General features: G+C 42.1%; 3 protein-coding genes across 8 annotated transcripts in view; all 3 read right to left on the bottom strand.

The window, feature by feature from the left end:
• myo16 (myosin XVI) overlaps window positions 1-7212 on the bottom strand; it is a 114880-nt gene extending 107668 nt beyond the window's left edge. For 3 of the 6 annotated variants that reach the window (XR_004570627.1, XM_034232337.1, XM_034232342.1), the window contains exon 1: window positions 6673-6691. The gene's annotated coding sequence lies outside the window, so the exon portion shown is untranslated. Of the gene's footprint in view, window positions 1-330; window positions 566-6672; window positions 6692-7059 lie in introns of those variants that run through there. The other 3 variants (XM_034232341.1, XM_034232340.1, XM_034232339.1) reach the window with 3 other exon arrangements.
• A 6559-nt stretch (window positions 7213-13771) lies between these two features.
• Window positions 13772-17353, bottom strand: tnfsf13b (TNF superfamily member 13b). Its single transcript, XM_034232313.1, has 6 exons — window positions 16902-17353; window positions 16699-16798; window positions 16033-16089; window positions 15676-15800; window positions 15221-15371; window positions 13772-15031 (listed from the first exon to the last, which is right to left on the bottom strand). Exons 1-6 carry the CDS (start codon window positions 17199-17201, stop codon window positions 14919-14921), a joined length of 846 nt encoding a protein of 281 aa, XP_034088204.1. The 5' UTR covers window positions 17202-17353; the 3' UTR covers window positions 13772-14918.
• Window positions 17354-18926: 1573 nt separating this feature from the next.
• Window positions 18927-22698, bottom strand: abhd13 (abhydrolase domain containing 13). The gene is given in 6 exon segments (XM_034232414.1): window positions 18927-20597; window positions 20599-20697; window positions 20699-20770; window positions 20772-21134; window positions 21137-21422; window positions 22499-22698. Coding segments are annotated over 5 exon segments (1056 nt in total). The 5' UTR covers window positions 21389-21422; window positions 22499-22698; the 3' UTR covers window positions 18927-20327.
• Between the last annotated feature and the right edge of the window lie 403 nt (window positions 22699-23101).

The following is a 23101-nucleotide window of genomic DNA, read 5'->3' as shown; positions in this document are numbered from 1 at the left end:
GCCCTTAAGTCTGACAACATATACTGTACACTGACTCAGATTTCTGTTCTAGGCAGGATCTGACAGCACATTGTAATCATTCTTGCTCAATCAGCTGTTCATTCCCAGCCAGAAACACACGCATTCTTCCACTCTAAGCATCTCAGGGTCTATTTAGAGCTGCGACAACTGCACGGCACATCTGCCTTTCCCTTCGTTCCCAGCGGCATGCCGGGAGCAACACATGACATCCACGCACATTCACACAGACGCGTCCTCTCACTATGTCCGTCTCGCACGTTGTCAGGGCTGAAAACATTTATCAGAGTGAAACATCAAACATACACTCACCAGCCTCCTCAAAAACAGCCTTCACTCTGATGAGTAGCGTGGAAAGAGAGAAAGTGCATCCTTACCAGTGAGAGTGCGTCCACCGGAGACACCACGGTACGGAGGAGAGAGAAATGTGTCTGCCCGACGGAAACCCAACGAGAGACGCCTCCCCGTGCTCCGCCACCAAATCAATTTCACACTCCCTCACCTCCCCGCCACTGTGATGTCATTCAAATGCGTTTCCCCCCGTAGCCATGGCAACTCTGCCGCTTGGAGCCGTTCATTCTTTTACGTCTGTCTTTCTGTGCTCTCTTTCTACATTCCTCCCCCCTCTCCAGACCCCGGTGAACCCTGCCCACTTACTCCATCTGACGGGGTACACCCCCATCCTCACAAGCATCCACCCCCCCCCCCCAACCATGACATTGCTGGTGTAAAAAATGAGTAGGAGGGTACAAAACACAAAAAAGGGGAGGCACATGGATTCACCTCATGTAGCGCACACGCCCTGCTGAGTTTGTGGTCAAGCGGGCGTAGTTTTGTCAAAGCTGCCCATAAAGACAAAGAGAAGTAGGAGACACAACAGAGGCTGAATAGGTGCGCCTGGAAATCTCCTGTTGAGACGTAAGCCAGCTGTCTCATTTGCATACAGAGCCTAAATACTGAAGCACAGATGTGTGTATCTCCCAAACACACACATAAGCACAAACACTTGGCCAAGCAGAGCAGTGTGAGCTGATGAATAGTTAATGACCAGCACCATAATTACTACGGTGCCTCTCTGCTAATAATCCCCATGTTGACCTTGGAAAAGGGGGAGGGAAATGTGGTCCCTAAGAGACACTTACACACATCACCACCTTGTCTAAAGCCCCATCTTATTCAATTATCAGCCATCGCCCCCAAATCTACATTTCTACTCTCAGCAAGCCGTCTCTTCACAGGCTTCAGATGTTACCTACTCTAACCATTGCACTCCCATCAATCACCACCCCGCTATTTTCATATCTCCCTTGTGCATCTACCCTCCTACCTACTTTCATCTTCACCTTAAAAACAAAGAGGGGCAGATCAGAAACGGTAACAGAAGACACATAGGGGTGACAAATCAAAACATCTTCGTTACAGAGTCAGCAGATATGACTCGGGACAAAGGGAACAGAAGCAGAGTTTATACTGTAAAGGTAATCAAGAAATGAGCAAGTAACTCAGAAGGCTTGAAGAGAGAAAGAGAGTGAGGGGTATCCCTGAACAGACAGGGATCTCCTCTCAGTCACATCTCTTCACACATTATCTGCTTTTTAAATTAGCTTTTCGTACCGTAAATCTCTCCATCTGTCTGCATCGATCTCACGCCGCCATTCTAAATCTCTTTGTTGCTTCTCACATAATTAACGATGGTTTTACCCAGCCACAGATAGATTAACACATTTTCACTTCTCAGCTCGATATTGCGACATCATGAATCTTGACTTCATTCGCTTTTTGCATTTTACTTACACTCTAATTTAATGAATTTACTGAATTAATTGTTTTAATTAGTTACATAATGGGCCAGAATAGACAGCGACAGAGTGGAAAGAGACATTTTCTTCTCCTTCGCGTTTAATGACCATGGGACATGCTTATACTCTGACATACATACTTTTTTTTAAATTATATTGAACTGCCCTTGCCTTGCAAACCCTGACTTTGCCTTAATGCCAAGAATAAGGTGGGTGACATTTCTTTCTTAGACACCGAAACAAAGAACTCTTCCCATTCTCTGGCCACTCCTGAAGCTAATCTGCAGTCAGGCTGCTACGCCAGGTCACATTTACTTGGAATATCATTCTTAACCTTGACTTATCAATAGTTTCTAACACTTATCAGCCCTCTGTTAAAAGGAGTAAAGTGTGTGGTAGTGGTTTAAGTTGAGCTAACTCCCCTCTACTCTGGAATAGGTCAAGTCGACAAACGTAAGAAGGATGAGCAGAGGAGGAAGATGGAGAAGGTCAGAAGGTGAGGGAGGTTCAGCGGTGAGCGTGTGTTAAATCTCTGAATTGCAGGACATCAGCCTAGTGGTTCAAATCAAACACACACGCTCACACACGTACACACCTGAGGAGGGAACCTGTAATCCAAAGCCGAAGCAATTCCCTTCACAGTATAGTCTGAGATGTTGCCTTACCTAGACATTATCACTCTCTTCAGAACTCTTATCTGCACCTACAGAAGTGAGCAGAGAAAATGACTAATACGAGACCAACAGTCAGTCCTTTATCGCCCTCTCCTCCAACCAATCACATTACCCTTCACCTCGATTCCTCTCTCTTTCCATCACTATGTTCCACCCTCAATTTAGCTTTATTGTGTGTTAATCTTTTTCTCAATTATTTTTTCCTCACCCTTTCATCCAGCTCTCTCATTCCCTCTCTTCGGATAGACATCAGTTTGACAGGGATCTGTAGCAGATTAGCATGATAGCAGGTGGGAGCGTATCATAGCATTGTAAGAAGGGGGCATCATGCGGCATGCCCCCTTAAGTATTGACCTAATTTGATCAAGGTTGAATATGAGAGATGACATGTTTGAAATCAAGCACACAAACATCACAGCTAGACGTTATCTTTCATCTCAGCATAAACTCCCCCCCCCCACGGCTTCTTGGATAGATCAAAGCTGTGCCTTTTTTGTTCTTAAAGGGAATGCTTAACCAGTCCTGTTCAAATCATTTGCATGACTCTGCAGCTGGGCTCACTCTCAGCCCTGTAATATTCACTGTGTGGCTGCAGGCAAGGGAACCAGGTATGAGGACAAGTGTTTTGTGCAAGGGGAGGGTCGACGTGTGTGTGTGTGTGTGCGTGTGTGTGTGCGTGCGTGTGTGTAGCTTCATGATAACGGGAGCAGTAAAGCAGTTACATTTCATATACCACCCCTGATATACACCTTCGAGGGAGGGAGAGAACCAGCTGCCTTCTCAGATGCTCCATTTCCTCCCACCTCTTTCTAAAAAGAGACCTTTACCATATTCCATCACCATCCTTGCCATGTCACACTCTTGTCCTTTCAGCCCCCACTCCTTCACTCAAAATGACTCTCATAACATTTAAGTACCTTAACCCACAGTATGTAGTGCTTTTTCTCTCTCTCCATAAGCATAACGTCCAGCACGGTTTGTTCTTTTGTTCTCATTGTCTGCATGCTATATAGCTTTCTTTGTCCAGTAGAGAAGGTAAGAAGCAAACAGGTTTGAACGCGCAAACACGTCAAAATGGAGCAGAAGCAAGTCCCGGCAAGCCCAGACACTGACCCCAACATTGATGTCCTTTATTGACACCGTGTCCAATAATAGCCATGTGAGAGAAACAAAGTCTACAAGGCCGTCCGCCACATGGCAGCCGCAGCAGGCCTGTATTAATACGAGGAAGTATTCTATAGAAAGATTAGGTCACATGGAACATCTCCCCCTCCTCTGACAGAGACAACCATCATATAGGGCTTGGTGAAACCGAAGCACCTGTTTAGTATTGGATCCATGCACACCGCTTCGCTTTGATCACATTGTTTCATCAGATAGGGGAAAATCTCAAAGACTAAAGGTTTGGATTTAATCTTAGCCTGCTGGAAGAGTTCCACGCCCAAATAACATGCTGCTGCTGCCAGCCCTGCATCCCACCACCTGTCATTAGCGCTAGCTGCTGTTTGAGGCTGCCAACTGCCCAGTCCCCCGTGTATCACTTATAAGAATAGTCTAGGATTTCATCTGCATCTCAGGATCATTTTCCACTCATGCAGTCACCTGAGTTTGTAGGAAGAAAATAAATGCCAAGCAGAAAATGTTCGTTTTTTTGCTTCTACTTATTACATTTTCAGGAATACAACTAAAGTATTCTTCAGCCCCGACCTCAACATTAGCTGCCTCTCGGAAAACACACCCGAATATCTGACCCAACTGTTGGTGTCACAATGTTTGTTGGTAAAGTAGGCTCCATGTTTTGACCATAATAATGTATGTAACAAAAAATAAGGTAATATCTCCATTTCTTCTAAATAGTTAATGCACATTATGATAGCTGACTATTTTAACAGTCAATTGACAACTTTTTCTTCAATATTGGCAGGAAATGCTGTTTTTTCAGCCTCTCAAATATAGAGATTTCAACAAAACACACACATCACCTTGGACTTAATACAATTGGGATGAACATTACTCACTTTTCTGAAATGTTAAAGATAACAAATGTAAACAAAAGATCAGCTCATTAATTGATGATGAAAATACTCATTTGTTTCTGCTGCATTGGAATATGTTGAGTTTGTTGTTTCTTGATTCCTGCTTTATTTAGGATTTATCCGAATTAACAGATCTTTTGGACAAAACAAGCTTTAATAAAAAAGTAACCTATGGGACCAATCAACATTAAAGTTAATTGCAGTAAACACATTGCTTCACTTTTATTTTTTAACATGATGCTTATAAATACTTTACATGTCCAGTCATAAATGACAGACATCTGTCTCAAGTCATAATTTGCCAATTATAGATAGCACATATTGGTGTGGATTACAATTTGCACTAACCAGATTTGAGGGTGAAACTAATCCAGGCTTCCCCAGATGAGCGGTAACCCCCTTAATCCCCCGTCCCCCCCTTCTGTCTGCCCAGTCAGCTGCCTGCATTTTGACGTCAGGCTCATGAAATACATCAATCTACTCAGTGTATGTCTGTGCATGTATGTATGTGCTTTTTTCTGAAGGGGTTAGGGGGGGGGCTGACGATCCTAAGGAGATGCAACAGAAACCCAGTAAGCATGGGTAACCGGCTGGTCCCGTCTAAGAATAGATCAGCTGGTAGACCAAAGGTTTGTGATGAACAGGCCGACAATTAGGCTTTAGCAAACAGGAATTCTTCACTAGATTGATTTCAATGATCAGACAGCCGAAAGAAATATCCTAGGTAACAGGTGGTGGCTGTCATTCCTAGTTTATGCTTTCTGAATGTAATGCAGCTATGGCTTTTACAACCACACCACACTTCATAACAGACCTCTCTGCAAAGTATTCTCCTACTTAATCATGCATAAAAGGTGTCGTTTGAATCTTGCAAACGCCACAGGGCCTCAGCATTGCAACACAGCCGGTGGGCAGCTTTACATGAGTAAAACAGTGGGGAGGGGCTGTATATTCCTTGAACACCTCTGGAGCTCTGACAGCAGACGATCCATCCAAAGAGTGTTCCTGCAGGGAAGACTTTGCACAGTTTTTCTTTTCTCCCCATCCTACTCGTCCTCTTCGTCATGATTCTCCTTAACCTCTAAATCAGCCCATAATTATGACAGAGACAGAGTGACTAAATCTTGAGATGATGTGGTGTAACAGCTGACCACAGCACAGGGGACTGGGCTGTGTCCTGACTCAGACCAACAGTCTACAGCCTCAAGCCTCTTGCTGGCTACACCCAAAGACCAACACGACGGCACGCTTTGCCATTTTCCAAAGAAGAGACATAAGCAGAAAACAAGCAAGAAGGCAACTGCTGGAAAATGGCATTATGGAACCATGTAGCTGAGATAATCTCTTTACTTTAAAGAGAGTGATACCTCCATGCAACACTGCTTACACAGACCCCACAATCTGGCTGAGCAGGAAGACAGATGGGTGCCACACACACACACACACACACACACACACACACACACACACACACACACACACACACACACACACACACACACACACACACACACACACACACACACACACACACACACACACACACACACACACACACACACACACACCTAGTTGAAAGTGGGGCTGTGAGTACAATGGCTTGTACATCAGTACCATGATTTATTGTTTTACACAGTGTGTCAAAGTAACAACTCTGCCTCATATTATACAAGGGTTTAACGCCAACGACTTCAACTCACATGCACACACATCCTCTCCCACACACACGTCTGAATGAGCCCATCTGTGAGCTCCAGTGAAACAAAAGCAGAGTTTTGTGGGGTGACACAGGCAGAGTTATGTTGTCTGTTACTCAGCGACATTCTGTCACATCAAACTGAAAATGCTTTACAGACTGGTCTGTCCGTCTCCTCGCTGATCTTTTCAATCTGCCTGGTTCAATTTGTTGGTTTATGTGTCTTATTGTTTTTATATTCTCTTCCCACTTATCCTGCGTCTTTTATCTGGTTCACTCTCTGGTCGTGATACACCGGTAGTCGACACTCAACACACAACACAACCACACAGCTTTTGGGTAAAAGCCGCCCAAGGCCTTCTGAATCTGGGACAATTCCCAGATGACATCCACTACCCAAAGGCTTTTTGAAGAGAGTGTTTGAATGTGCAGTAATCAAGCCAACAAACCTGTTTTCCCTTTCCTGTGCTGCCAGCCAGCACACATGCAACATCTCAAGGCAAACAAAGCACGCAAGAAGGGGAAAAAGAGAGAGAAACATGAAGGCCAGTCAATAGACAGACGGTGGCCATTTCAGAAGAATAAAAGGACTTTCCCTTGGAAAACATATAAAACAGAATGGATGCAGACAGAGGCAGAAGCAGACAGACATTATCCTATTTCTGAGATGTTTGTTCATTTACCAAAACACATGAATGTAATTAATAAAGGATTTAAAATGATAGTGAGAACAAATTGCCAAAGGCTAAACATTGTTCCATCAGGTAAAATAGTAAACAGAGAACACACACAGCTAAACACACTCTCAGACAAACAAGGAACAAGTGGCACCGTACCTCATGATTACATTTCCCCCGTAGTTCTGGATGCTTCCTTTCCAGCTAACATCCAGAGACAATCAGCTGCGAAGATCTGAAACACTCAGAGAGAGAGAGAGAGAGAGAGAGGGAGAGAGAAAGATGGAGATCAACTTCCAGCTCTCTCTGCATCTACACCCATAGGCAAAAATGCTCCACTGACATCCCATCAGAGAAAAGGGGAAATAGAGGGAGAGAGGGGAGAGTGCCAATTTGGTTGAATATGGGGGGGGGGGTAGTTGAAAGGGAGAGAGAGTGTGTGAGTCAGTGAGAGAGAGGGAGATTTAGGAGTTTGTCAGGGAGTGAGCGTGTAGTTGGCGAGAGAGAAAAAACAGCGAGTGAGAAGGGAGTTTAAATCTTAAAAAAGCCCAGAAGCAGCTGATGGGAATGAGTGACACAGGACATCATACACACTACACTCTGTTGCGCTGTGTTTGCATGATGTGTTAGTGTTAGGGGGAGGAGAACTAAACACTTAAACAATGGACTGAAAGAGAAACCATATCGAGAAACAGGGGGACAATAGAATTAGTGCAGAGCAGATGTGGGGAGCAAGAGGACAGTTACTACATGTCTTCTCATCCCCTTAGCTCGAAGGGTAGAAAGAGTAGCAGTAACAGTTACAGTGTTATTGTTAAATGTGTCAGATAAAAAGTTAAAAAGTAGTAAGTAGGTCAGTTAGCCTATTATAACTTTTACAAAGAACAGTACCTTAAGCTACAAAATAAAGTCCTACTGAAAGCACTAATTGGAACAACATCGCCTTTATTACCAACAATGAATTCCCCCTCTAATTCACAGACTGTGCATTGAACTGATAATCATATCAATATAGTGTACAATATCATTTCACAGTGTACAGTAAAAGAAGTAGCCTAACAAAAAAGGAAGACACAACAACGACAGACACAAAAATGTGCACTGTATATACTTCACGTTGAATCTTTCTATAATCTTTACTACTTTGTACATGTTTTCTAAGTTGTATATTTTGCTCATTCTAGTATTGGAACGGGTATTTATTGAGCTGTTAACAATTTCCTTTCGTAATTTTACAATACCAAGGAGTTTTACGCAGCAACTCTGTACATAGACCATCTAGTAGACATTTCTGATGACCAACATTGAAGGTCCCATGTCATGCTTTTCCGGTTATTACCCGTGCCCTTGTGTGTTATGAAGGTTTTTCTGCATGTAAACGGTCTGCAGAGTCAAAAACCCTCAAAGTACACCCTGTAGCGAGTACAACTCTAACACAGTCTATGCTGCCCCAAAACGCCTCGTTGGAGTTTTCTCTTTTTCTTCCTGGGTACAGTGACGTGCCCATACCCATGGACCCATGGTGGAGCTCCTCACACACACACACACTCTCAGCGGCGAAACTGTGACGCACTGGGGGGGGGGGGGGGGGGGGGGGGGTGCTAGTGGATCCCACGTCCATTCGCAATGTCTCGCTGTCTCGCAGACCCCACGCAGCAAGCACCCGAGCTCACACTGTCCGCTCCTCGCAGCAGCGAGCCGCGCAACGTCCCGCCAACACGGCACCCAGACCCCACGCAGCATTCTCATCTGTTTGTCATTACTGGTCTCATTTTCTGGTTGCTAACGCCATTGTAACACATAATCACTGATGTTCCGTGATTACTCATCAGAGCACAGTGGGCTCATAGGGGGGGGGGGGGGGCAGGAGCTCCAACAAGCCGTTTAGGACAGAGTGAATACACAAACTACAGAGATGCTGTATGAGAAACCAATGTGAGTTTGGAAAATTGCACAATATACATCTATTCTAGTAGACCTCAACAATGGAATTATGATCAGTAGAAATGGCCATGACATGGGACCTTTAAGCTTAAAAAGTGACCAACAGAGCTGCGCTTTGAGCAATGAGCATTACAGTTTTTCTCGATTGCTAACACACTAAAATTATACATAAAGCACAATTATTTTTACTGACACTCAAAGAGCAAAATATCGGCTCAAATCTCCAAAACTCTAAACATGTTTTCAGCTTTTCACACAATTTGCAAATCAACATGGCACTTTGTGCAACCACTGCACACGTTTCTCCACGTAAGACCATAGACTGTATATAAAGCGTAAGACAGGAATCTGACATAAAGTCACGTGTTAGCAGCTTTAAAACACTGATATTCAAAATGCCTCACACATGACCAAACACCTGATAGCATGATTGTTGGCTCATCAATCAGGATGTTAGCACTATAAAAAGACCATAGGTGAGTACTTGCTTACAGCAACAATGGAAGCCAACGTGGAAGCATGAGCAAGAGGAAGAGGAAGAGCTGGGCTGAGGAGGAAGAGCTGGGCTGAGAGTGAGAAGAGGAGGAGGAGGAGGAGGAGGAGGAGGAGGAGGAGGAGGAGGAGGAGGAGGAGAGTGAGAGGGGGAAGAATGAGAGGTAGAGGTAGAGCTGGAGGGAGAGGACGCGGACAAAGAAGAATACTCTCTAATGAAATGAAATGTTATCAACCATGGTTTGATGATGAGAGGCTGGACAGAGGGTTCAGCCTAATCTAAGCCGATGTACTGTTGCCTCTGTAATCCGGACGCTTAGACTTGATAACAGGTTAGTTACCAGTTTGTAGCTCTGCATAATTCATGATATATCAGAGCTTATATCTGTTGTGTGAAACGTATTTACTTCATTACTGTAATTGAATTGTTGGCATGTTGCATACTATAACTGTACAAAAATCCTGCACAATGTACTGTGGTAAACTTACTTTTATGCAACACAGAGACACTGACCAACCACTCTGTCTTTGTTGTTTATCTGAAGGACTGAGAAAAAAAAAGAGGTGCAGGTGGAAGGCTAAGGATCTCCAATGAGGCACAGGAAGCAGCAGAATAAAATGTGATTTTTTTTTCAACAACTCATTTGTATTTCTTCATGTACTGTATTTCTGTAAACTCAAGCAATCTTTCTCTGCAGAAACCTCTATGTACAGAGCATAGCCCATAAAAGATGAAAGTGCTTTAGAGTATGCTCAGCAGTGTGTAGTTGGGTGGTCAAACAATCTAGTATTATGAATGAAGTGTGTTACATTTGGTGCAAAAGTTTGCATTCGGTAAGTGTTTATGTAGTTTTGAGTGCAGTTCATTTAGCAGGAGAAATTAGGTGTTTTGCACATTGGGTGTGGTTTTGTGAATTGTGTTTAGTGTAGGCCTACTGAGCAATTTAAATAGATTAATATGTATAGGCTTTGCAGTAAACTCGGCAGTAGCTACATCGCACAAACATAGGCCCTACTAGTAAACACAAATAAACAGCACATGTATTAGACACCTCATACACAGTGGTTGTGACGTTTTAAATATAATTCAAGTAGGACCCACCTTCCTAAAGAGCATTTTCGGAGATTTAGCACCGCAACGAAATCCTCAAAGTGTTCTGCTCGTTCAGTCTCCCTCCAATACAACTTGTCAACCCATCTTCACTCCTCAAATTCAAGGTATTTGTTGCCAACAATGGTCTCACACTGAGTCACACACCTGAACAAGTTGGCACCTATGGTTAGCACATGTTAGCTAGCTATACCCAGCATGCACCTGCTGCTGAAATTACGAGGAAATTATAGAATTATTCGACTATATATTTCCTGATAGTGACGTAATTTAATCTTTGTTTTCAATTTTCAACCATGCTTGCATCATGGTCTGGGGATGGAAATAACAAATGGTCTAATACTTTGTTTCAGAATTAACAAAACAAATGACATTCCCATCACCCTCAGCTAAACTGTTTGTTTAATGCAACTGAGCTCATTTGAGCACGCTTTAATGCTAAACTAAAATGGTGAAATTGGTAAACGTTATACCTACGCATCAGCATGTTGGCAATGTCATTGTAGGCCTGTTAGCATGTTGACATCAATGTAAAGCACCATTATGACTATTAGCAATCATGAGCACTAGATTAACCACATTTCTGTAAAAATCTTGTCGCAAGAATATTTTTGACATAGGCTACCAACATGAATATACCTCAATTTATAGTAATCTGTGTTCTTATAATAATTGGGGTTTTTAGTTGTGTTCATGCTTACAGGGATCTCAAAAGATGCATGTTGATGCAATGTTAAGGCCATTGTGTTCCCTATACTGTATGTTTTTGAACGAAGTGTTGCGTAGAGATGAGGAGATCAGTTGACGAGTGTAAAAGAGAACATTTACAGCGTTAACAAAGTGCACAGTTACTCCCGCAGCCCGTTGATCTGTGTGAGGGGAGGGCATCTAAAAAAGAGACAAAAAAGACCCAGACAAATGTTGCTGGCTCTCTGTGCCCTTGCCAAAATTCCATCTTGGAGCCATAAAGACGCAGAGTGTGGGAGTCAGGAGATGAAGAGAAGAAAGGGGGCCAAATTGTGGAAAACCAAAATCCTTTTCTCCTCTTTCATATGTGATGTTTTTTCCCCTGTGGTAGGCCAATGTCCTTGTGGAAAAAAAGACCTAGAAAAAATTAACGATTTATCAAGATGATCTTGAACAGAGACAACTTTTGAATCAGTTTTTTACTCTTTAATTCGAACATGCAGATTGCAAGCCTTACATTTCATGACAGTTTGGTTCCTGGCAGAGGCAGAACTATATGAATTATAGATAAGCTTATATTCCAACAGATCCTGTCAGGGGAGATAAAACTAAACCAGATCTAACGTTAACACTGTTTAAAACGAATAAACCTTTCATTATAATTGGTCAATCAGGTTTTTCAGATCAAAAGCAGTCAGTGTCTTTTCGAGCTGAATCGATCAAAAATACAGAAATGCTGGCACAGAACACGGTGTTTAGACTTTATAGTAACGGATGGCACGATCGTGGATGTTGGTAAACCAAATCCTCACTTAAATAAGAAATCCATGCAGTGCTGCTGCCAGTTCAGCTGGAGGGCTCTGGATCAGCCTGATTACTCTGGTCTGACTGCAGCAGATCAAAGTAATCCCCAAATACTAGAGAAGTACACAGACAAACGGTGTTGTACACTGAAGCACACTGATATGATGTAGAATAGATGTAGGCTGCAGCCTATATTTTGTCAGTGTTTATGGGAGGACATTACTGTGCATTTAAGTGTATTTATGTGCAAATCTATGTTGCAAAAGCTGCAGATTGACTATTTGTTGGTTTTGCTGCAGAAACAGAGCTCGCTGGCTTTTAATATTTGGCTTCAGGGATCAACTTTAGCCACTCTCATCAGTCAGGCATGTCCTCAAGCTCCCAAACACGGAGAGAGGGAGGATGGAGAAATGAAAAGGACAAATGGGGACACAGAGATGCTGGTGGAGTCAGATTCTAAGGGATTGACTGATGATTCCACTGATTTGTACCTATGTCTCTTTAAAGGACGCAACATATTTTGTACTGTGCTACTTGAGAATTTAACTAAAATCACACAAAACATGTATATATGAGGTTATCCTGCTTACTGTACTTCCTGTGAAAATACATCATTTTTAGTGATGTGCCTTTGAAAAAGAGGGAAAAAAATATTGGCATGTATTTTTCTTGTTTAGTTTCTGTAAGACTGTTTCAAATGACAACCATTAAACATTTAAGGCATGTTTATTGTCAGCTCCAGCTAAAAATGGATTGAATGTGTTTATCCTAATGCAAAGTAAATGATCAAACTATTACTAAACAGAAATGTAATTATCGTAACAAATATATAACATTTTAAGTATGTATGTGTGAAAATAACATTTCAGATTTTTTGTGGGTTTGATATAAATCTGTGCACTTGCCACATGTGTGTGAGTGTGTGAACGATACACAGTGCCAGCATGAGTACTCAGCAGGTCTCATTTCACTGATTCTCCAGTCAGACGCTGGTTTTTCTTTTGAGAGGCGAGCCCACAATGACATCAGCTTCCGCCAACACACCAGCCGTCACCATGGCACCACACAAAGACATTTCTGGCCATGAGGGAGGGGGAGCATCATGCTTGACACATGTATAGGAGAGGTCTGTGCTCCCCACTTCTCTTATACCCTCCTTCCCCCTACTTCTTATTTTCCAATCGTGTTGTTACAGCCGCCTGCTCTGTTTACCAGAGTATCAAAGAGCGTTTCTGACTTCCCTTGCTATTGTACCATGGGCCAGGCCTGCTCTCTGTTTTAGTCTCTCTCTCCTCTCTCTCTCTCTCTCTCTCTCTCTCTATCTCTCTCTCTCTCTCTCTTCTCTCTCTCTCTCTCCTCTCTCTCTCTCTCTCTCTCTCTCTCTCTCTCTCTCTCTCTCTCTCTCTATTCCACTAATGGCTACTGCTATCCATTTAGTCCATCTGAAATCTTTCTTTCCAAGACTTCTATTTTAGACCTTTTTCTTCCCTCCCCCTCTTTTGGACTGTGTGTGTGTGTATGTGTGTGTGTGTGTGTGTGTGTGTGTGTGTGTGTGTGTGTGTGTGTGTGTGTGTGTGTGTGTGTGTGTGTGTGTGTGTGTGTGTGTGTGTGTGTGTGTGTGTGTGTGTGTGTGTGTGTGTGTGTGTGTGTGAGTGAGCAGAGAGGGAGAAAATGGCTGGACAGGGTGGTGCGTAAATGAGAACCCAAATAGTAATACATAAATATCAATTTCTTTCAAACAAACAGTTAGCTGGCTGAAAAAAAACAATATGCATGTTGTGACTGAGTGACTTTCAGACTGAGTAGATCCATATTTTAAAAGTAAAGGTCAGGTCAACATGACTAGGCTACTTTAATAACAAAACAAGATTGGGATAAATGGAAGAAACCAAAAATAAAACAAACCTTCAATAATGCCACGATCTACATTTTAAAGAAAGGTCTATGACTAAATTTGTTTTGTTTTTTTCGTGATGTAACAGTTTGGTTTTTGCTCTTAGCACATGCGGTAAGCCAGTAGCATTATCAGAGGATGAGTGAAAGAAGAAAATTATACCATACAAATATTGGGTTGGGGAGTAATGTCTCTTGTGCATTTTGCCATTGATCAAAATGTGTCTGGATCCTGCCTCAGACTCTCCCTCCCTCTTCCTAAAGCTTAACATGAAGATTAATCCATTAACACCATTTCACTATTACCTCCAGGCTCCGCAGGCATTACAAATGCATTGAGCAGCATCTCCTATGAATGTGCAGACATCATCTGCCTGTACAGTTTATCTCAATCTAAAAATAGACACTTTATCCAAGTTCTACATTTCCTGCTCAACCTGAGCCACACTTGTCTCTCTGCTGCCTGGCAGGATGATCTGCCACACTGAACACATTTCCCCCTTGTGGCCAGCAGAGGAACAACACCCACCCAGATTCCAGATGATGTCATGGCTTGTGCAAGAACTCTTTCTTTATTGCATCGGAATTTTTGAGTAGACATATAGTTAATAACTGTTGTTTATGATTACATATCTGTAATAACAAAGCAGATGGAAATAACTATTTCAGTAATGCACTACAGGAGTAGATAAATGAACTAAACAGTATGAGAATGATACAACAATTATAATGCAGATATTGCCATGTGTGAATATTTAAAGAAAAAGTACTTTTTACAACACCTTTTCCCTGTTGTGTTGTCGAAATTACCATACTGATGAAGCTAGGTGTATGTATTTTTGAACGAGTAAAGACTATATGTTATGTGACTCAGTCCTCTTCATGTCCCGTCAGGCTGAACACACAATGAGTGACACGTCTATTGTTCAGCCAATGCAGAAAACGGTTGCTTCCTTATTCTTCACCTCACCTCACCTCACATATTGTCTCAGTCAGACGAGGTCACTAGAACTGTGCCTTGTTACTTTGATGGTACCCCTTTCCTGCCACAACAGCATCTCCAGGTGCACATTGTGGTTGTCACAATTTAAGTCAGTTTGACAGCACCCAGGAAGGTGGATTCTCCAGACAGGGACACGTTGGCGGTTGAACGAGGGATCAGCAGCTCCAGGTGGTCCCTGACCTCCAGCTTTACAATACCTGAGGGATGCAAAGGACACTTGAGACAAAGAACTGCCTTTTTTTTTTAACAGCTTCACAACAATGCAGCCAATCCCCAGACACACATAAGCTTGAGAGCTTGAATAATGAATACAAACACTTGCTGGCCTTCCATAACAGGTGTTGTAAAACAGCGTGAACTTGGCTTTAACAACAACTCAGACTAACCTCCGGTGAAGCAGGTGTTGTAAGCGTGCACAGGGTTCATGTTCTGGATGCAGCGGAACAAGATCACATACTGAGGCTCGTCTCCCACCACATTCCTCTTCCTGCGGATCACCACGTGACCCATTGCAAAGGTGCTGTCTATGTAGTAGACCTGTTCACATCAGAAACACTGGGTTAATCTGTGGTATGATGAGGCATGGCATGTTTAAACAGTCATGTGGCTTTTATATCAATTACTACTTTGCTGCTTATTGAATATGCATGCAGAATTTGCATGTCCTCTTCTTTATCTTTCTTTCCTTCAAGGTTAACCGAATGTATACTAAGATCAAGCACACCCTTTTTTCTGCAATGCATGTAGGCATGTTCTCTTTTTTTCTGATATCTGGTATTTGGCAAACAGACTAGCAGCACCTCCCTGTGGAAAAACGATGCAATGACGCGAACACATGTACCTGACTGTACACAAAGTAGAATCCCTCCTCTCTGACTAATATGGTGTCTCCATCTTCCTCCAGTGCAGAGCCTCTCTTCAGTCCAGTCTGCCAGGGGATCCCTGTGTGTGGCTCCGAGTCATGTTCTGGAAAGATAAGAATATATCAGAAACCATGTCAAAGCATCAAAGATGGATACTGACTGTCATCCTGTTTCAGATCAGTTACTGGAGTCACTAATGATGGTGTTGATACTTCAAGGGTGAAATGCTGTACTAATGCATATACTAAATGTCAAATTACAATCCAGATAAAATGTAAATAAAATCACTATTACAATTCAGAAAACTATCATAGTCCAGATCAAGCATTCTTTACCTTTCGAAAAGGTTCTCCTGTTATTGTTTGCCAACAACTGCAGGCAAGGCTGAGTTACTGTTAAAACACATGAGAAATGTAGAAATGTTAAAACTGGTCAGCTGTTTCCCAACAATATGTACATTGCTTATTCCATGGCTGCCTCTCTTTTTCCATCTGTTCCTTCCCTTTCTCCAACAAGTTCATCTCTTTGCAACAACATCTACATATTGGTGTCCTGTACACCCCAGAGGTAGTTTAATAGTTCAAGCTAATGTTGAACACACTCACGCCATTAGTTAATAGTGGATGGCTGCATAATCTCACCACATCAGACTTCCTATTGTCAAGTGGTTATCACCAAAAATGATGAGTCATTAGCACTTGGCTATTATACAATTTAAAACGAACAATGTCTTCTTGAGTTATGAGTTTTCGCTCATAACTCATTTGTTAGATGGTGTATGTAAAGACCTCTGAGACATTTTGTGATTTTTAGCTTCATACCTTAAATACCCCCTTAAACATCAGAAATGAAACGGGTCACCCTCAGTCCTTTTGCAAATGAACACATGGATTTGTAAAACATTAACTCTCTTGTTTCCCATGAAACTAAAGGACCTGATAACGGACTAACGGTTGCTTACAGTGGACTACCATGTTCAGGTGCAGCATACCGTGTCTTACCTAATGTCTCTGAACCAGAGACTAATCTTCTCCTCCTCAGCAGGGGAGACCCAGGTTGATGCATGGACTCATGGCTGTTTCTCCTACTAATATTATCAGTCTGAATGGACACAAAAAGCAGAAAAACAATACATGTTGGTAGAATGCTTGCCTTTCAAATCCTGTGCAGAAGAAGATGTCTTTATGGAATAGTTGTCTCTCACCTGGCTTCCATGCCTGGCCTCTTGTCCTTCTTCTCTCCTGCGATAAACCTCAGATTTGAGTCCCTCTACTTCGGCTCTGAGGGCCACCAGTTGGTACAGAGACAGAGCAGAAAGGGAGGATGTGACGGCAGCTAGGGTCAGCAGGAAAACAGGCCAGGACAGCCTCCCTTCATCTGTCTTTTTTCCAGGCTCTACACCTGCCAAAACTGCCATCCCAGGGTCCATACAATTTCCCAACAGCTCACACTGACTGCTCACCAGACAGACGCGCTCGGAATGCTGGACGTTTGTTTCGGTCATTTGTGCCTCTGGCTTTAACTTATCGCCACACCAAAAGCTCCAGCAACTTCCTTAACTCTCATTGTATCCTTCAGTAGCCGGTTCCAGTTATGTCTGACAGATTACGCAGAACAAATACTGTAAAAAAAACTGCTTCCCCTCTACTCTTCCGCTCAGCTAACCACACTCACTGCTTCCTGCCACGATACATCTCTCTCTCTTATCTTCATCCCACTCTTTTAGAAAGATAGAACACATTCAATCTTCTCAAAAAACTATGTGATAATTAGTGGAAACAAACAAGAAGGAAAGCTTTCAAGATGGTGGGGGAAAATAGGGGGAGAGAGATGAAGACATTATTAATAACATTTAAATGTGACAGCTACGGGAGCCAAGATGTACTGAAAGAAGGAAGTACAACATTTCAACTTTGAACGAAAAAATGTAAAGGGCAAAACAAACCAAATGTGATTCCCAGAATTAAAAAAGTGTGAAGTGGTTACATTATGAAATCTTTAAAAATATATAACAAGACATGCTTTTAATGTATCAATTTATTGCATGTTACAGTACAGAAAATAGAAAGTGAAAATGTGTACTTACAAAAAATGGTTGTTGACATTGTTTGGAATAGAAAAACAATATGTAAGATGGAAAATCTCTCAAACTGACTGTGTTATGTTGAGGATAAATATGAATCATTCAGATGTCTGACTGTTCAGATACTCCATCATGTGGAGTTACTGTAAGTCATTGTAGATTAACACAAACAAACACTGTGCAGGTCCATTAGAGAAAGGAAACGTAAATCACATGCCAGCTGGCAAATGGAAATTCCAAATGATGCCAACACTTTCAACATCACTCATTCTACTCGAATAACAATCATATGAATAGATACAAATATGTTCAATAGTGCATTTGCAGAGAACTGGTAGATTAAGAAAACAAAATGAAGACACATTCAGTTTGATTCCATTTCTTTTCATCAACAGGGTGTTGGTACATGTGGCTAGAATAAAAACCCCAATTCTTTAGTTAGAATTAATTTGCTTCAGGCCAGCCACCCTCACAATTAAGTGAATGATGACGTTGAAGTTCTATATATTTCCTGAATGAAGACATGTTGTCATGCAAACAGCAGAAGTGTGGAAAACAAAGTGTGGAACTAAAATGAGTTTCTATTCACAAGGTTGAATCCAGATTGCATAATGTGCTCTACAACATATAATGGGATAAATCGAATTCTTTTATGGATTTGACACAAGTAAAACATGTCTGAAACTGTTGTTTGCCACTGGGGGTAGTAAGTCACACATAAAAGGGAGAAAAGAGAACATCTATACAGTAAATCTTGTAAAAGCACACAACAATTTACATTCATTAAGCCCATTTTTCCGTTTCACATTGATGCCAAGTTTGGTCTTTTGATGTTTGTTGAATTTTGTTCTGCATACTGTTTGGAAACAGTATCAAATATGGCTAAGTAGCCTATATCTGTATTCAAATGGCTTTAGAACCACTGCAGTGCAGCAGGCTGCATTTGGAAAGCAAAAGCAGGAAACAGTGTGCTAATCGTCCGGCTTTTCTCCCCCTGGAAGACATGCAGGAAAGGTTCATTAGCTCATCAAAAGCCCTCCAAGAGAGTAAAGCCTTTTTGCCACATAAGCATGGGATGAGACGAACACCTAGAATCCTCCGACGACAAATTAGAAAGCTGATGATGGTAAACAAATACTCACATAATTCCTTTAAAATGCTCACACTTTATTTTGAGTTCTTAAAGGATAGGCTCAGATCATTTCAAGACTATTCTATACAATACTCACATGCCATGTATTTGACGGAGTAATTGGTCGCTGTAATCGATCCTTCTGTCTATACTGGCCATTAAGAATCCCTTCCTAGTGTGCTTAGACTGTAAGAAACAAGGGACAAATCCTGCACTTGTAATATGAGGCTTCGCCCTGAGTTTGACGAAATGAATGTCATTTTCTACACTAAATCTCTTTTGGAACATTTTAGTTTGGGTTGAGGAGCAGGGAAACCATTTTTTTTCACTACACCATCTTGAAAAAAATATTCACTTAATGTATCTTGCACAGACTGCAGAAGCCTTATATTTTATTTTTATTTGCATGAAAAAAGAATATTTATTTTGTCCACCATCTTTTCTTGAACTATCTTGGATTTACTTAAGTGCATCCCGTCAGTTAGGGAAGGAGGCTTACACAGGCAACGTTTCATTGTAGATATTGATGTGTTGTAGGGTACTAATAAACTTGTAGAAAACTTCACCTATCCTTTAAATAATAAACCACAAACAGAGCAATTGCTCTTTACCAAACTACAGTAGCCAGTAGGTGGGCTTCAAAAAGCATTTTGGGCAATGAGGAAAATGTACCTTATTCTGTTTTAACAGGATAGAGGATCAGGGTAAATATCTTGTAGGCTTAGCCAAACCGCGCCAAACAGAAGCACTTAGACAGGAAATTATATCTCAATAAGTTATTTTAAATAGTCAGAAGTAATATGTCAGAGCCACCTCAAATATTTTGATGGCTGAATATAATTATTCAACAGCACAAGTTCTTTACGCAATTGTGCCAGACAAGATTTCCAAGTATTGCTCAGAAGATGTTAGCCGACATAACTCCAAACTCGGGTAAATCTGAAATTTAAAAAAAATGTAATATTAACGAATATATATACAGTATAGGCCTACATATCAGTGTTTTTTATTTGATATGAGGTTAATTTTATTTCCAGTAGTAATCAGTTTAATTTCAGTAGACCCATTACAGATTGCTGTGGTAGTGACATGTCTTGCAGTACGGGCATGTATGATCTGGCTTCATTCATTTAAGGTCATAAATACATGCATTCATAGCTGCAACACAAAAGAACCATGAGGGCATTGTTACCCTCTCTTAAAACCTTGAAATAGTCAAATGATTTAAACAAAAGTTATATTTACATAAAGTGAAAAGGTAGAATAGAAGAGTGAAATATATAGAAACCCACACAAGCATAAAAAGGTACATTCTTTTCAAAAAAATTGAATAAGTACATCCAAACAATTACTGTGACAGCCGTCACTTCCTCCATTTTATAATCTGGAGTCAACAGTCATCCCTGACTGTCATTTCAGATGATGGTTACACTAGATGAGGGCTGAGCACTCTCCTCGTGGGCGTGGCTCTTCATCAGGTCTTTAATGAACTGCTCCAAAGCAGCGAAGTAGCCTTGACACTGCCACGTGTCGTTGTGTGTGCCCTCTGGAAAGATAGCCAGGCGTTTAGTCCGCGCAGGGGACATTTCATACAGTTGCTTCATCATGACTGGTGGGATGAGCTGGTCTGACAGGCCGGACACGAACAGCGAAGGCATGCGGCACAGCGCCATCTGTCGATAGGACTAGGAACTGATTCCTATAGCACCACAGGGGCAGCAGGCGCATGGGTATGAAGGAGAAGAGCGTCGCTGCCATGTGGGGGATGCTGAGGAAGGTGTTTTCAAACAACAATGGCTGCTACGCGGTGAGGGTTGACTGACGCCAGGCGCACAGCCACAGCACCCCCCAGTGAGCGGGCCGAACAGAACCACCTTTGTCTTATCCAGATCGGGACGGGTCATGACATAGTCCAGCGTGGCCTCTGCATCCAGGTACAGCCCATCCTCATAGGGCTCCCCCTCACTCTTTCCATATCCACGGTAGTCCACCAGCACCACATTAGCTTTCAGATTGACCAGCATGAGCAGGGCGTTTGGAACCCTGTGTCCAATATTACCTGCGTTACCGTGGAAATAGAGGATGGTTGGTGGAGCAGAGGAAGTTGGGCTGCTTTGATTGCCAGAGGTAGCCCCAGGAGGTGTGTCGCCTCCTGTGTAGCGAAGCAGGATGAGATTAAGCTTCACACCGTCTTTGGTGCGAATGTACACATTCTCATGAGGATGATTCCTGTTGGCATGGGAACGTAAAGTCGCGAGGAGGAGGGCTGGTCAGGGAAGTAGAGGAGCACATCCTGAAACTTGTAGAGGATGCCAGTCACAGACGCTAGGATAAGAGCTAGGAGAAAGAAGCCTCCATAGAGGTGGAAGGTGAGGATGAGAGCCAAGAGTGAGACTCGACAAGCACCCCAGGACCAGGAGGCCAGAGTCAGGGTACAACGCTCCACTGCCGCCCACAGCCTCCAGGGTTTCTCCATGGCGACACAAGAGCTGAGTCACTGGACACACACTCTGCAAATAAAGAAAGAACAAAAGGAAGAGTAAAAGGGAGGTGCTTCAACATGAATGTGCCTGATTAAAGAAAGTATTACTAAAAACATGGTAAGGATGTACTTATGCTGGCCAGAACATGTGGTCCACATTAAAATCATAGTCAATTCAATTTGTTTGTAGTATATGTAATTAAAAAACGAATGACATATACCCTTCAGAGGCCAAAGTGATTGTTAAAAAAAAAATGATTTAGTGCATCAATGCAAAACCCCGGTGTATGTCAATTTGAGAAAAAACTAACAAATACTCACATTAATGTATATACAAATTACATATCTGGTAAATATGAGATACCGGGTAGATTAGTTAGTTTAGGCTTAAAACCCCCATAATCAAAAAAGCCTCCTTGGAAACTATTCAACTTCTGGGAACAACACCGTGCATCTCCATCCTGTGTTCAGGGCAAATCAAATGCTACGTGCCTGATCTCTGATCACAACCATCACTTGTCTGTCAGTGAGTTAAACCAACAACAGGGGTGGTGGCCACCAAGTCTGGATGAACTGAAACTTCACCTCATCAGGTGTGGTCAGTAGAAGTGGTAGGGCTTTCCAGAACCAGGAACAAGCACCACCAACGGGAATACGTTAAATCTACGTTAATGTTGCTGAATACAACATCAGGATACATTTATAAAATAAATGTAAAAAATACAAGACTAAAACAAAACATCTCTTGACCCCACCCACAAGGAAGATATGTTGACAGCTAGCAGCCTGGTGAAAAGCACATAAAAGCAACGACTAACGTTAAGATAGCTATGAAAACTAGCACTATCCGGTAAACGATAACTTTAACATTACCGACAGCATTTATGGACTGTCAAGCCGAACTATTTCCGAAACAGCAATATACCAAGCTTTGAACTGAGTGACTATAAAACCGAAATCTACGCTAGCTAGCTCGCTTAGCTCTTAGTAACAAGCATGCTAACTATCAAGCTAACCTATCCTATGACAGCGGCTAATGCTAACAGCACTGTTTTATTTAGCCACATATCTCTTCAATGGTTAGCAAAGTAGCCACATACTCACCCTTCTCTCATTTTAGCACCTCAGCAGCATGAATATTTCACAAAACCGTAACACATAGACAGCAAAGTTGCTGTCATGCGGCTATGTAGCAGTTAGGTAAATTACAGTGAAAGTTAACTTGTGAGGAAGCAAGGTGAATAACTGTCGACAGGAACCCGGCTAGCCACACAGCTGGTTAGCATTGCTAGTGTATCCCTAATAAGTTCCGTGTTGGTTGGGCTATGCAGAAGAAAGGTTCCTTCTTCTCTGAGGTTCAAAATCAGTTAGTGTTGCATTGCTGCCATCTTCTGGAGTTAGTTAACTCCTACAGTGTCTGGTGGGTGCGTTTATTGCCCCACCAGTCAAACATCTAGTCCACATCCATCATATTCCAGTAGTGTTTGGATCCTGAAAGTGTTTATAAGCACCGGTTAGATGCTGGGTGTGCCGGTCAGATAACGCTGTCCTAACTTAATGTAGTCATTATAAGGCTACCAACTTATTTTCCTCTCAATTCATGTCAATGTATTCCCCTTATCTTCTGATAATTGCCCATACATTTTTTTCTTCTGTATATTATTTCCATGCCCTCTGATTTGTAAATGGTAGTAAATATGGTTGTCT

Source organism: Gymnodraco acuticeps, unplaced genomic scaffold, assembly GCF_902827175.1.
Source record: "Gymnodraco acuticeps unplaced genomic scaffold, fGymAcu1.1, whole genome shotgun sequence".
NCBI classification, from domain to species: domain Eukaryota; kingdom Metazoa; phylum Chordata; class Actinopteri; order Perciformes; family Bathydraconidae; genus Gymnodraco; species Gymnodraco acuticeps.
Note: the sequence above shows the minus strand (reverse complement) of the source record. Positions and strands in the feature narration are given on the sequence as shown.